Source organism: Mytilus californianus, unplaced genomic scaffold (genome assembly GCF_021869535.1).
Source record: "Mytilus californianus isolate M0D057914Y unplaced genomic scaffold, xbMytCali1.0.p SCAF_6, whole genome shotgun sequence".
NCBI classification, from domain to species: domain Eukaryota; kingdom Metazoa; phylum Mollusca; class Bivalvia; order Mytilida; family Mytilidae; genus Mytilus; species Mytilus californianus.
Window position 1 is genome coordinate 98,878,674 of NW_026262712.1, and position 16,423 is coordinate 98,895,096.

The window sequence follows — 16,423 nt, forward strand, 5'->3', positions numbered from 1 at the left end:
TCTAATTTTAAGCGAAACATTAAAAATGTCTTAATTATATACTTATATATGCGCTGAATTCAAGTCAACCGGAAACAATTTGAATATAGATTATGAACACTTTACTCCTTCATATTAAGTTTATTTCGTCCATGTGAATACAATCAAATTCATTCAAGTTATGAGTCAAACCTTATATATATTCTTTAAAAGCCCGAAATAACACGTTAAGTTTGATATAAAGAACTTTCTGTTATAATAACTATCCCGAAGTAATCATTTGTGAATTTGATATATGATTACAACAATACATAGTTATTCGCTGTCGGGAGATCACCTTGGTTCGGACATGCTTCAGATGTTATTATAATTTTATCTGACTACTATCCCATTAATCTAACACCGACCTATCCCCCTCTGTAGCCTCAAGTCAGAGTTATGCATTACATTTGCTGCTAGCCGGAGATAAATTTAGCATCCGATGTTTCTGGAATAAACACCGAATCAGAAACCACCTCAGCCATAAAGTGATAAATAGTCGTGTAATACGGTGAGTATTTAATTAATTTTAAGTGTATATTTTAACAGTTTTATTGACATTAAGCAGTAGACATTGGGATGTAGTATTTATTTTAGTACATGGTCTATTGATTTATTCAATTTTAAGGTTGTCTGGGAGATCGATGATCAGCTGTTGGTAGTAATGACTGTCTACAACACAGATTGATAGCTTTATAATTCGTTATTTTTAAAATAAACGATAAACGAATTAAATGAGGAAGCATACTCATGTCGGTTCTATTTTGACTTTCCTTAAAAGATCGCTTGTCAGTGTTAATTAATTAACAGGGAGTCAGTATAAACAAAGACATATTATATAATATCATCATATGCAAGGGACCCGAGTTATTTAATAAGGGTGTTAAATAGTATACAATAAGATTTTCCTTCTGTTCGATGCAGTTGCAAACATCCTTATTAGACTTTGACCTATGGGTTTCAACTTATTTTATACACAGAATGATTGACATTCCATAAGTTTGTTTACTCAATATGACAAACCGATGAGGAGAAAGTTATGTACCAAAGTCATTGTATCCATCTTAAAACGCACATTGTTATCAACCAGTACAAGTTAAATGATATTATGGTTTGAAGACAGACAGTAATAAGATATGTTGTCCTTTATATGTGAATGAATATGTATTGTATAAAGACGGAAATCGATCCTGAATAAATCAATTATATGATGTTAATGAAGCATTCTGTATGATTCAGTTTATCAATATTATCTTCACCAAGTTATTACAATCATCTTAATGTTTTTACCAAACCTACCCAAAATCATTCGTTTCTCTAGTCGAATTTATGTATACAATGAATTTTTATACTGTTTCTGTTGTAGTTTTGAATGATGGTATCTTAAATGTATTTTTCGTGCATGATTGTGAAAACTTGCATGGTTTAAGACGATGGTAGAAATTAATAAAGGGAGGACGGCATAACGAATTTATCGTAGTTTAGCATACATTCTTTCTGTCAGTTAGAGTAAGACTGTCTCTCTAAGAAGAAAGTCATTGCTTTGCACTTTTATTTTGGTAAATATTAGCATCATAGGTGAAAGGTCATATAATGCTACTAAAACAACAGCTGTAGATGAGAAGATACAACGAGTGATGTGTGTACAGATTGTAAAGACATGCTGACGTTTACTGTTACATAAACAGTCATGATATTTATTTTGGCTTAGGAGCTAGCGTCACCTAAACTGAATATAAAAAATGTCCGATTTTCATTGAACTCTGCATGGCATGAATAATATAATGATTGCCACTCACGCAACGCAATTGAACACAAATGGAAATGCTTCAAGGGTAAAATCCATTTTCATATTAATATACAATTGGTTCACCTTTTCCATTGTGTTGGATATATTCTTTAATTAAGGCCTCTTTTGGTCATACAGTCCCTCAAGAATTTACACATCCCTGGTTGCTCGGGTGTTTCTGATGAAGGTAAACCGAGGAATGCGCTTAAGACGGACCATTCTTAATTAATAATTATAGCGTTCCATGTTATCAAAATTCAAGCTTATATTCTATTGTATTATTTTTTCCGCCAATTGAACTAACAATATTATATTATGGAAACAAGACCATTGGACAATCAATGGAATAGTCAGAGTAGAATACAGAACTTGTAACATGTTGACCTATAGACAAGATAAATGTTTATTTTTGGTAAAGTTGTGTTGTTGACTTGTCTGATCACCTCTGATTACTCAAACTATGTCTGGTTAACCAGGGGTTAAAATAACCCCTCAAAAAATCAAAAATATAGATGAATTTCTGAAGATTATTACGCTATAATTATAAACTCATTATCAATTAAGTAAATCAGAAATCATGGTTTCTATCTTACACATGCTATAACAATGATGGAACTCCTGATTCTCTGAAATATGTAGATCTTATCTAAATGCCATATTCTTGTACGTTCTCCAGAGCATATGTTTCAGAATAAAAAGAAACAGATTGACGATTTATATTGTTGTGTAATTAACTAATTCCGCCGCTATGTTTGTAATAAGTGGAATTTCTTGTGATGTAATGTGTAAAACTTGTGTGATTCAGATGATTGAAAAGATACGTAGGCTTGGAGTCTCGTATGCAGTGTATATCTAGAGGTTTACTTATATTCCAATATCATACTCGTCTATTGTGTATTAAAGACAAGAACAGACACAGATAAGCAAAAGTGCGTAATATATAATTTTTTCTTTAATTCATGTCAATTTTTGAATGTTTCGTTAGTTAAATTTAATTTATCTCGGTGAAGTAAAAAAGGTATATTTCTGTAGATGCAATACATGTTCATTTTCAAAAACATACTAAGGTTTCTTTAATTACAGCGTTAGAAAAACAGAATAATCGTCAGAAGTTCACATGAACTCTGATATCTTATAAAATTATAAGTGTACATAAATTGACAATGTCACCTCACCATCTGTTATAGTAATGTTTAGCCTTGGCCAGAGGACAATTGTCTGAGATAACTAGTCCGGTCATTTGGTCACTAGCCATTAATTTTACATTTTAATTTGTCATTACTGATAACAGAATTTAAATGAGAATCAATTAGTACAATTGAACCGACAGAAAACAAATCTCGTTCTATCTTTCCTTTTCTTCATTTTGTCGTGGAGGCGTATAATACTGAATAACGATGATATCTGACTGAGATCCGGCTTTATATCATATTTGTTTTTATTGAAGGAAATAATTGTGTTTAAAAGTAATGAAAAAATTTTCGCGCGACTAAGCCGCTAAAAATAAATAAGCACGCATAGCTTGCAACAGATGTAAATAAATAGTCAATCCGCAAAAATCCTCCTCCCCTCCCGAACATCAAATGGTCGTCTCTTAAAGCCTTATTACTAAATGATACCGTATATATGTTGTCTTGTTTTAATGTCTGTAACATCAGGTATGATGACACTTAAATGACTTCTGTGTATCCTGACAATACAAGTTGCTTTTGAACCAAACGATAAATAAGACCTTAAAATCGGTCATCAGATTTCATTTTCACATTTATTTAATCTTTTAACTGTTTATCTAAATGAAACATCAAATAGTACAATGACGATTGCTATGATCGTTTACATCTTTGTATCTCACGTCCTGTCCAGAGGCAATTGATGACAAGTTACTCAACATTTAGTATGTATATCAATGTTGACAACATCTAACTAGTTTAGGCGTAAGATACATTCCATCTACACGGATACAATAATGTGTTGTGACTTAATGTAACTTCCATTGAATTAATATACCGTACAGAAATGGACACTGTTAGGTAATGTATATGTAAATATAAGATAATATCCATTGTACAGAAAAGCAGCATTTTCATGTTTTACCTAATTTTGCCGTTTTTCAGTCTATTGTGTTGATTTTGTTTTCACTCCGATTTATTTTAGGTTTTAAATCATATAGCAGCCATTTCTGGCATTTGTTTGTATATTGAAACCGTGGACAACGACAAGAGTAAAATCTAAGACGTATGAGATAGTTTAGTTAAAACGTTGGTAACAAAAAGCAATAGCGCTTGGGGAATAGACCCGCCCTTACTTCTTAATATTTTTTTACATGTATTTTAATTTTTTAAGGAAATATTATTTGCTTACAAATATTTTTTTTTTGATTTTCAGTCATAATTTTACGATAATCGTTAAGCTTATGGGGGCTACCGCCCCCAGATCCCTTACAATTTATAATCTAGCGACAACGCAACTGCATACGGTATTACAGTAGTTAATAAATTTGACCCTCCAATAGACTTATATAAGAACACATTAGATAAATGAAAATAAGTTAAAATATTACAGAATATTTACCCAGAAAAAATTATAAAACAAGGAAAAAAAACAATAGAAAAGGGGGTTACATTTACCAAACGCCTGTAACAAAGTTTTATAAGAACAGCATTGTGATTGAGTTTTTAGGTATTTAATAGTAACGATGACAAAAGCTTTTTTAAAATAACACAACTATACTAGTGTAACAAGAGACGGTTCAATCTTTGTATTTTTCTCTGTATTAAATATCCGATTCTTACAAGCAAAATAGGTGTAGCCCAAGGGCTTTCACTAGGCTCTATAATATTTTGATCTGACATTGTGCTTACAATTTTTTAATAGAACTTATACATTTATTTTACAATGCTAATATTTTGATAGACTTATTTGATTACACTGTTTTACGTGTACAATGTTTACATTGATACTGCCATCGTTTGCTTGTATGCAGAATCATGCTCTCCGGTTACATTTGGCGCCCAACTAAAAAACCCACGGTGGTTAGAGAGGATTTCTAGCCAGGGAATGTTGTTTGAGTCATAATGGGAGGTAGGGGAGATGTGACGGGATTGCTTCCCTTAGAACATGTAGTAGATACTTAGCCAGCCATAAGCAGTCAGGATTCTACTTCGTCAAAATTATCTCCCCATTACGCCACCTAATTTTTGTAATCGTAAAAATGGAAGCCATTGTAGTGATGACGCGCTGTCAATTTAGCTCTTGAAAACCGATAAATTTATCCACATAGCATCATTACGATCCTTATATGCCAGTTGTATTTTAAAAGACAAATGTATCTACTAACTATTAAGCATCATTTAATGTACTTTTATGCATTTGATCAACTTAAAAACTATTGTTTGATCGGTTGTCAGGGGGAATTTTCGAAAGTTCAAAAATATTTAAAAAAGTTTTAAATAAATATGTCGTGGAAGGGCAGACTAAGAATTTTCAGAGATTGAAGACTAATTAACTTAGATAACACACACAAAAAATGACGTTTTTTTTAAGTTATGCATTTTTTAGATCCACTTGAAAAGTCTGTCGTCAAGTACTTTTAGTAAAAATTTGTTATTCGAACACACCTACTCTGTTGTTATGACTCATTAGAAAGGTATTTCACTTGACCCATATATTTTATTTTTTAGTACTGTACATTAATAATGTCATTATATCAACCAAGAGCCTAAATATATAAAAATAATAGATTCTGAAGCGAGATGATGTATCAAATATTTTTTTTATACGTTTTCAAGACAGAATAGTCAACTCAAACACGCGTCGCCTGAACATGAAAAAGTGTACTGGACTTTCTCTTTTCGATGAAATTATTGCCCATTTTGAGGATTTTTTCCCAAAAAAAACTGTCACTGCAGAGATGCAAATTAATGCTTAAAAATATAAATCTATCATCTTTCTTTAAATTTTTTTTCGGTGGAATTTATGCTTATGCACAAAAACGATCCACATGAATTTGCACCTACCACAATCGACTGTTTTGTGAAAATTTGAGTACAATTTTAAAGTTTACAAATATCTCGAATCTCCATACCATAATTTAAGTAAAAACACATGCCAAAAAAAAGACGCATAAAATCCTAAACTATGCACATTCATTAAACTTTTAAAGCCCATAGAAACAGATGTAAACCATTCAAATTTTCAACTTGGTCTTTTTAACCTTCTCTAACAAAGAGTTCCGTTTCTTTTGTCTAATTTCAACTGGGTTTCCGCCTGTAAGCGGTTGAGCTAGGGAAGTACTTCTTTAGCTCAGTCGGTTACAGCGCTGCCTGTGTACATTTTAATACAGAGGTCCCGGATTTGAGTCCCAGAGAAGACAAAGTGATTTTGTAAGAAGAATCATGATCTCCGGTTACACTAGATCTGACATACATGTCTTTACAGAATGTTCATTCTAATTGCAGATCACCTGACGTTTTTGTGCAAATATGGCACATCGAATCCCAATCCAACAAGACAACTTAAGTTTTCAGGAGAGACAAAGTAAAGTGTGGGAAGATATGGAGCGAGACATGGATATGAGACGCAAGGAATGGGAATCGGATATAGAGAGAATGAGAGGAGATTTCTTTAACCTAAAACCGTGCGATGACGGGCTAGAATCACTTAACGATAAATTCAGATTTAAAGATGGAATGGAGGATGCTAAATCAGTAATTGAAAAAGATCAAAATGGCCGCCCAGTGTTTCGGGCAAGATTTAATGTGAAGGATTATCAACCGGAAGAAGTTAATGTTAAAATGGACGGAGATAGGGTAGTTGTTAACGCATCTCACCAAGAAAAGGATGGATCAAAATCAGTGAGCCGTGAATTTAGCCGTGAAGTAAACATTCCACGCGAAGTAGATCCATTACAACTACAGTGTACAATATCTTCTGACGGTGTTTTATCAGTTGAAGCACCACTACCGACACCGCAGTATCCACAAGTAATGGATAACCCGAGAACGACACATCGTATCATTCCGCAAACGAGTCCACATGTGTCGAGTACTCCACCGAGAAACACTCCGCCGCCTAGTGCCTCTCAAATACCTTCAGGGCACACGTCATCGTTTACGACCTTTATGTCTGGACCAAAAGGTGCTGCACCCCCATACACTAGTGTACAGAGTACAATGTCAAATTCCTCGCCAAAACAATTCACACCACAGGCGTCGACTTCAGTTTCGTCGTCTAAATACGACACAAGAAATAGTGTCGACTCATCACCGGCACCGATAGAATCCGACAAAAAATTTCGTGTAGAGGTTGATATTGAAGACTTCAATCCAGAGGAGCTATCTGTAAAAACTGTCGACAAGAAACTTGTAATAAGTGCTAGCAGAATGGAGCGTATTGGTAGTAGAACATCTACAAAAGAACTGAATCGAGAGTTTCATTTGCCCGACACTGTAGATCCCATGGCTGTTAAAGCATTTTTTTCGGAAAGTGGTAAAATGATTATTGAAGCTCCGTACATGAAACCGATCACAGTTGGTCATTTCTCGGGCCATGAAGGAAGTCCGCTATCGGGAAGATGATTGTGAATGAGGAATGTTTAACGTATTGTTCATGAACAAATTGACTGGCATTAAACGTGTCGTTGCTTTATATGTTCTGCATGACAACATTTCATCACTTCACTCCAGATTAAACTATTTATTAATTCAGTCAGTGGACTTGATGAACATGATAAACATTGAAATGAACATATTAATTCACGATTTTACCAGTTTATTCACAGTTTTGTGAGATTTATCTTATTTATTATTTATTGATAGCAGTATACATATTTCTAATGTAACTTTCTAATTTGCTGTTAACAGTTATACATTTGAAACATAAAACCAGTGTAGATAATAATTTGAAAATAAGTGATAATTTTCGAACTAAACACCACATTCAATAGTACATGCCTATTAAAGAACCTGAAATTAGTCGAATCCATGTTTCTTCGATTCTGACTTTGATGAAATGCGTTTACCTACTTTTTCCACTGGTCAATGTCATTTCATAAATAATATGGCCTGCCGTCTCCAGTAGTGTTCACATGTATGCAGTCATATTTTTGCAAACCAACATAACAGTCAGAGGTCATAAGTATTTCACCACTCGAAAATACCACTATGTATTTCATATACAACACATTTAACATTTAAAAAAATGTCAAAATATAATTTCAGGTCCGATTGTCATGCAATTTGTACTGTCAAACTCATCAACGCGTCCAGTTTTAAATAGTTATTATGCCTAGGATAAACAAGTATCACAAAAATACCGAACTTCAAGGTAAATTCAAAAGGGGAAGTCCATAAAAGCTGACAAAATCAAACGTTATCAACCAATGGAATGAGTGAAACACAACTGTCATATTCCTGACTTGGTACAGACATTTTCCGAAGAAAATGGTGGGTTAATCTTTATGACATGTCATAACTGAAAAAAAACATAATATTCAATAAGAACATTGTACTTAAGTTTCATTGATCCCCATATATATTTTTTCCGTGCAGAAGGTAAGAGTTGTTTTTCAACAGTCATTTCTTTATATGTATAAACCCCGCAAACATTTCTGAATTATTGCAAAAACTTGTTTTTATTTCTTTATTTATTGGTACAGATTTCATTCAGATCGGACAAAGTATAACGTAAGGACAATTAAAAGAAAAGTTTGTATATAAAATATTTAGTGCAAATTTCGAGTAGTGAAATACTTTTGACCTGTGACTGTTATGTTGGTTTGGACAAAAGCCAGAAACTTTTGAAGCAATGGAATTTAATGAGGTTTCGACACAGATACTTTACAACCGTCTTTAATAATTTTCAATAAAGTATTTTTTAGTCCTACATATTTCATGTATTTATTGATATTTCCTAAAAGTTCTCTGCTATTCGATTAAAAAAAGGCAACAATTTAAACTTTACAAATTGAAGTCATATCCATAAAATGTTGAACACTTGGATAAAAATTGGCACAAGAATTTCAGTTAATTTTTGTTCCAAATCATGTTTACATAAGAAATGTACAATACTATATATGTGTAGGACTCTGAAACCGCAATGGTTGTCCGAAACCTGATGATCACACTGAAGTAAGATGGTGGCATTGTGACGCTCTTTTTCAGCCTTGGTGGTAACGCTGAAGTGCGATGGATTACATAAACTATATTTTATATGTTTTTAATTTTAGCATGTCGATGTAGCAGTTAATTGCTTCGTTAGAAGCAGCTTTTCGGGTTTTAAATATGTCATCGAGAGTATATTCAAACAGTATATATACATATATGTTTCGAAATTGGCCATTCTCATTTTCAAAAATGTGTCACAAAGTCCATGGGTATAAGTATTGAGTCGGCCTGTTTATTCCTGGTACTAACAATTAACAAAAGGTTACATATATGGATGCATTCTGTTTCAACCTAATACTTTTGAGCAAAACGAAATTGGTCCATATCTTATACCAAACTAATTGCAACTAAACTTTTCTATTACACATACGTATTGCAGGATCTCAATATCGACGACTTCAAGTGTAAACCTCCCGATTGCACCTGTGTTAGTTCCCCATTCATATATAATCCGGCTGGCCACTATATTACTAGTGACCAAAACATTGTCAATAACAGTTCCCTGCTAAATGTATTATCCAAATAACCGAAATATCGTGAGCTTAAATCCATCAATTGGAAACTTCAAAATACTGTTGGATTCGATACGCTTTCGGAATGGATTAAGGCTGTGAGGTCGTTAATACAAATCAGAATTTAAAAAAACCTGAATGGGTCTATGAATACACCAATCTTTAAAGACGCAAATGTTGCAAAGCAACTGTCCCACCTCAATGACAAATGTGTTGTTGTCCCCGCAGATAAAGCCTCAAACAACATACTTTTTGTCTGTAAATCACATTACATAAACTGCTTGATAAATGAATTTGGTATTTTACTTGGAAAATCAACGTATACCCCCACGACCCTTACTAAGAGAGAAATCCTGAATTTTCATAGGTCTGTTTTATGTTCTTTTGGAATTTCAACAAAAGATGAAGAACAGGATCTTCCTTCACTTTATTGGATACTAAAATTATATAAGTGTCCTTACACACAACGTTATATTGCTGGGTATTCCAAGTGCTCTTCGTAACCTCCTTATACATTACTAAAATCAATTTTATCAGTTTGGTGACTATGTTGAACACATCTATCCCATCGAACTTGAACTAAAGGATACGACAGATACAGTTAAGTCTGCCTCATATCTTAACTTACATCTAGAAATTGACGAAGAGGGTCGATTGAGAACAAAACTTTACGACAAAAGAGATGATTTCAGCTTCCCAATTGTGAACTTTCCATTTCTATGGCATTTCTAAGCGGCTGTATATGGAGTACAAACCTTCCAGTTGATACGATATTCCAGAGCTTGCTTTTCTATCATGATTTCCTTGATAAATTCAAAAATTTTACAAACACCAGGACGAGTTGATTGACTGGTATGGAATATTTGTTTCACAGATGACGACGGATATGTTCCAATTGTTGTAACCGCAATTTACCATTGTTTATCGTTCCAATGAGTCATTACGTATCCCTTTTACCACGTCTGGTCATAGTCGACTTTCAACAAAAACGTTTTGCTTCTAGCAATGATGTCACACTATCGGAAGCCATTTGAGAAAAAGATTGAAATTTATGATATTCAAACTGTTTTATTGACAACAAGGTCAGTATCAGATCTATTGGGTCTTGTACATTGTACATGATTCTCAAACGGAAAGATAACTGATACGGTATTAGTGCGTGAGATCGATTATACCTCTAACATTGTAGTAGCATAGGGAGATTATGTATTTTTTATTCGTATTTTTGGCAGAAAGTATGATGAAGTTCAATGTAAATACTTTTTTCCTTTAACTTTGTTAAGATTTATTGAAATCTAAATTTGGATATTAAAACACGTTACTTGAAACCAAAATATATATATTTTCATAATCATCTTTCAAATACTACTTCGTGTCAATATCAAATTCAAACTGAAAAATACAAAAGTTAAAATGTATTTTATTGTTTTAAATTTATTATCCTCCAATAGATAACGATATATATAACTAATGAAGACGTTTCACATCATTTCATTTTAAGCATAAAGATGTAGATCCCTAGTCACACACTGGATAGTACTAGTATAGCTGTAAGAAGCACTGACGTAATGGCACCATTTCGATTAAAAATAATTATTTCTGAAATCACGGTGATATACTAAGCCGTATTCTAAAATATGTTTCATATTAAGCAGGAACTTAAAATAAAAATATAATAGTATGATCAGTACATTGAGCTTTTAAATGTGTCTTATCTATACTACTAAAGGAAGAGACCGATTTCATTGACCCGCAACTCCTCTGAAACCATACAAAGTCGGAAATATTTGTGATATGACGTATAAATGTAGTGGTTTGTACTTCCTAAATTTGTCTTTGGAACAATCTTTTTTCCGCAGAAAACGCCAATTTTTCGAGAAAATATCCAGATTCGGAGTCCGTTACCGATCCGTGTCTTATACGCTTTCGCGCATGCTCAGACGACGTACTGCCCGCAGAATTTAACTTTTTATATATAAATAATATAGGACAATGGTGTAGATTAAAAATGTCACCATTCCAGGCCTCTTTGTTTTCCACATAATTAATATTACCAATAGTTAACAAGTTCCGAGTCGAATCCGATACCGATTCCAATAGTATATGTACCAAATTACCCGATCCCTGTTACCTAATCTGTACGTTCCGCCTCTGTCAGGCGCACAACCAAACGGTGTATTCAGGATTTGCTATAAACACGGGTAATAATCACACCTGAACTTCGTCATTATACACGGAATAACTGTACACCTTATAATCAGCGTGACTTTACCAAATGACAATACGAATTCTAAAAATCCAGGCTAAAAATAAGGCGTATAACCAATGTGTGAAAATAATGTCGTTTCATTACAACGTCGGAGCTGCGTTTCTTTTCTAAGGTTGCTTATACATACCGGTAAACTATAAAACTAAAATAACGTAACCGGGTGATTTGTCTATCTCATCATGACAGATGACGATGGAAATATTTCAAATGCGTAGCCACAATCCTGTCCTCTTTCCCTGTTGTATGACAACACCAAAATAGAACTTCTCATTTGTCATAAAACACATCCCACTAGTGGAGCAGGATTTTCTTACCCGTCCAGTGCACATAAGATCACCTGGATTTGGCTGGTGTTCATGTTGTGAGAAGTGAAAGGTTTAGTTAGCTATAAAACCAGCTTTAATCCACTTTTTTCTATATAAGGAAATGCCTTTACCAAGTCAGGAGTATTACAGTTGTTTTCCATTCGTTTGATGCGTTTGAGCTTTTGATTTTGCCAATTGATAAAGGACTTTCCGTTTTTAATTTTCCTTGGAGTTCCGCATTTTTGTTATTTTACTTTTGTTCAGTTTCCAGTTTTCTGTATATTATTTTGTTGCTTTTTGTGTGTGTTTTTGTCGTGTTTTCTTTACTTATAGTGTTGTCTGTGTTTCCTCAACTTTTGATTTTTATTCCCCCTTGGTTTATTCTGTCTCATTTTGTGTACCAGGCAACACAAAACCAGTCTTTCTATGAATGTTAAAAGTAGCATTACACATTAATCAAGTCTATGTATATCTATGAACATAATCACAAACAAAATATAATATATAAACGCCTAAAAAGTGTACACAACAACACCAATAACAAAAAAAGGAACTATAAATGTAATTATTTATAAATATTTCGGATAACAGATATCCTTCATCAGTAAATATGATTGTGATGTTGAATGAATCATATTTCAGCCTACTTAAATTAAACTATAATAATCTTGAAATTTATACAATAAAAAAGTCAAACCGAACATCAGGTAAGACGCTTGCACAATTCTAAATATGTGTTAAACACGACATAGGTTATATGACTAATTACAGCAGAGAGTTCAAATATATGCTTTAAATACAAATAATAATGTGCGATATGAACTAGCACAATTCTAAAGCTTTAACGGTGACGACAGTTATGATGTTACAAGAACGATTGCGTCAATAAGAATTCCAAATAAACAGCACTGAACGATCTAAATTTGTAAATATTTCAAATTTGACAACGGTAGAGTAGTTACAACAGAGTCTGCGTATTTAAACATCGCAAACAAACGGCCGTTAAAATATGATAATACATTTTGACTAAGGTTAACTAGTTGAACGTGGCTTGGCACTTTTACATCCCTCAAAAAATTAAGCAATTTAAATTGGTATAGTCAACAGATTTAGAGATGAGTAAAGTAAAGAAATAGAAACAGAGACTGTAATAATAAGTAATATAACCCAAATGTGAAGCACTGCATGGAGTCGAACTACATCTTTTCATTTATCCCATTTGGTGCCAAAGTTGTTAATGTTCTTATCCAAAATCTTTCCCGAGTGAGTCTATCCTCCCTAGACCAAGCAGAGTTGTGGTCAATGATTGTAAAGGTCAGTCGATTGAGATCTGCCTTAGTGTGGCCAGGGGATCTCAAATGTCGACTGAGAGGGAGGTCTGGCTTGCATTGGTAGTCGCTACGATGACCGTTCATTCGTTTGTGAAACGGCTGTTCTGACTCGCCAACATACTGTTTACCACATTTACACTGTAGGAGATACACAACATTTGTAGTCTTGCAATTAACATTGCAAAATATGGTGTATTCTGTACCAGTGGAGTGACTGTTAAAAGTCTGGGTAACCAGTATTTGTTTGCAAGTCAGACATCGTTTGTTCCCGCAACCCTTGCAAGAGCCCACAGACGAAGAGCCTGCTAGAGAGGATAAATCAGCTCTCACCAGCAAGTCTTGTAAGTTAAGGCTTTTGGGCCTACGGAAAGCCAGTACAGGTGGCTCGGGAAAGATCTTGGATAGTTTAGGATGCTTTTCGATTTCTTTCCAATTTTCGCGGATTAGGTGAGATAAGTTGTCAAATTTTGGATGGTACGTCAACACAAAAGGCACCCTCCTGTTGACCTTTTTGAATTTATATTGTAAAAATTCATCTCGGCTGATGTTAGCACGAGAAAAACCTTTATCAATGTCTTTTCTTTTGTAGCCCCGATGTTTTAGGTGACCGCGAAGTTCTTGTAGTCGTTTTTTTGCAATATCGTTGGTGGAGCAAATCCTTTTTATTCGTATGGCCTGGCTGTAGGGAATGCTCTTGGTGCAATGTTTAGGGTGACAACTCAAAGGAGATAGATATTGATGTTTGTCTGTGGGCTTGCAATACAGATCTGTAAATATGTTTCCATCCCTCACTTGCGTTGTAGTGTCAAGAAATGTGATCTTAGAGTCAGAGATTTCATATGTGAATTTTATTGAGGGATGGGCATCGTTGGCATGTTGAATGAACAAATTTAGTTCTTGTTCAGTATTATCCCACTTCATGTCAATATCATCGATAAATCGGAACCAAGAGAGGGGTTGATAAAGAGAGTAATTGAGAATTCTCTGTTCTAATTTCCCCATAAAAATATTGGCATAAGACGGGGCCATCTTTGTTCCCATTGCTGTTCCATTAACTTCATGAAAGTGTTCACCATTGAATGTGAAGTTATTGCATTGTAATACCAAAGTTAGAAGATGGATGAGACATTCAGTCGGTGGATGTAAGGTGTTACGAGAGTTCCAGACTTCCCTACAGGTTTCAATACCATCATCATGGGGGATGTTAGTATAGAGGCCACCCTACAGAGAAAATATCAGAATTTATTTCATCTGAGACCACATGTGGAAAATTTACCATCCTATATACAAGACACAACACATTATCTTAAGAAAATGGAATCTTTGAACCCTCTCCCACCTGAAACGATCCTTGTCTCGCTTGATGTTACCTCCCTCTATACTAACATCCCCCATGATGATGGTATTGAAACCTGTAGGGAAGTCTGGAACTCTCGTAACACCTTACATCCACCGACTGAATGTCTCATCCATCTTCTAACTTTGGTATTACAATGCAATAACTTCACATTCAATGGTGAACACTTTCTCCAAGTTAATGGAACAGCAATGGGAACAAAGATGGCCCCGTCTTATGCCAATATTTTTATGGGGAAATTAGAACAGAGAATTCTCAATTCCTCTCTTTATCAACCCCTCTCTTGGTTCCGATTTATCGATGATATTGACATGAAGTGGGATAATACTGAACAAGAACTAAATTTGTTCATTCAACATGCCAACGATGCCCATCCCTCAATAAAATTCACATATGAAATCTCTGACTATAAGATCACATTTCTTGACACTACAACGCAAGTGAGGGATGGAAACATATTTACAGATCTGTATTGCAAGCCCACAGACAAACATCAATATCTATCTCCTTTGAGTTGTCACCCTAAACATTGCACCAAGAGCATTCCCTACAGCCAGGCCATACGAATAAAGAGGATTTGCTCCACCAACGATATTGCAAAAAAACGACTACAAGAACTTCGCGGTCACCTAAAACATCGGGGCTACAAAAGAAAAGACATTGATAAAGGTTTTTCTCGTGCTAACAACATCAGCCGAGATGAACTTTTACAATATAAGGTCAAAAAGGTCAACAGGAGGGTGCATTTTGTGTTGATTTACCATCCAAAATTTGACAACTTATCTCACCTAATCCGCGAAAATTGGAAAGAAATCGAAAAACATCCTAAACCATCCAAGATCTTTCCCAAGCCACCTGTACTGGCTTTCCGTAGGCCCAAAAGCCTTAAAGACTTGCTGGTGAGAGCTGATTTATCCTCTCAAGCAGGCTCTTCGTCTGTGGGCTCTTGCAAGGGTTGCGGGAACAAACGATGTCTGACTTGCAAACAAATACTGGTTACCCAGACTTTTAACAGTCACTCCACTGGTACAGAATACACCATATTTTGCAATGTTAATTGCAAGACTACAAATGTTGTGTATCTCCTACAGTGTAAATGTGGTAAACAGTATGTTGGCGAGTCAGAACAGCCGTTTCACAAACGAATGAACGGTCATCGTAGCGACTACCAATGCAAGCCAGACCTCCCTCTCAGTCGACATTTGAGATCCCCTGGCCACACTAAGGCAGATCTCAATCGACTGACCTTTACAATCATTGACCACAACTCTGCTTGGTCTAGGGAGGATAGACTCACTCGGGAAAGATTTTGGATAAGAACATTAACAACTTTGGCACCAAATGGGATAAATGAAAAGATGTAGTTCGACTCCATGCAGTGCTTCACATTTGGGTTATATTACTTATTATTACAGTCTCTGTTTCTATTTCTTTACTTTACTCATCTCTAAATCTGTTGACTATACCAATTTAAATTGCTTAATTTTTTGAGGGATGTAAAAGTGCCAAGCCACGTTCAACTAGTTAACCATAGTCAAAATTTTTTATCATATTTTAACGGCCGTTTGTTTGCGATGTTTAAATACGCAGACTCTGTTGTAACTACTCTACCGTTGTCAAATTTGAAATATTTACAAATTTAGATCGTTCAGTGCTGTTTATTTGGAATTCTTATTGAC

The 16,423-nt window shown here is 34.6% G+C and overlaps 1 protein-coding gene across 3 annotated transcripts; it reads left to right on the top strand.

The window, feature by feature from the left end:
* The first annotated feature begins 244 nt into the window (after positions 1–244).
* On the top strand, positions 245–8,689 carry LOC127704464 (major egg antigen-like). 3 transcript variants are annotated; one of them, XM_052208549.1, is made up of 3 exons: positions 245–529; positions 2,613–2,736; positions 6,265–8,689. In XM_052208549.1, the coding sequence occupies exon 3, from the start codon at positions 6,289–6,291 to the stop codon at positions 7,381–7,383; it is 1,095 nt and encodes a 364-aa protein (XP_052064509.1). In that variant the 5' UTR covers positions 245–529; positions 2,613–2,736; positions 6,265–6,288; the 3' UTR covers positions 7,384–8,689. The 3 variants fall into 3 exon arrangements, with proteins under 3 accessions (XP_052064509.1, XP_052064508.1, XP_052064510.1); XM_052208548.1 differs by lacking the exon at positions 2,613–2,736 and having other exon boundaries at positions 247–529; XM_052208550.1 differs by lacking the exons at positions 245–529; positions 2,613–2,736 and adding an exon at positions 3,729–3,837.
* Positions 8,690–16,423: the final 7,734 nt, after the last annotated feature.

Bases quoted from the DNA above. Each gene is read 5' to 3' on its own strand.
- LOC127704464 (XM_052208549.1), top strand. From the start codon at position 6,289: ATGGCACATCGAATCCCAATCCAACAAGACAACTTAAGTTTTCAGGAG.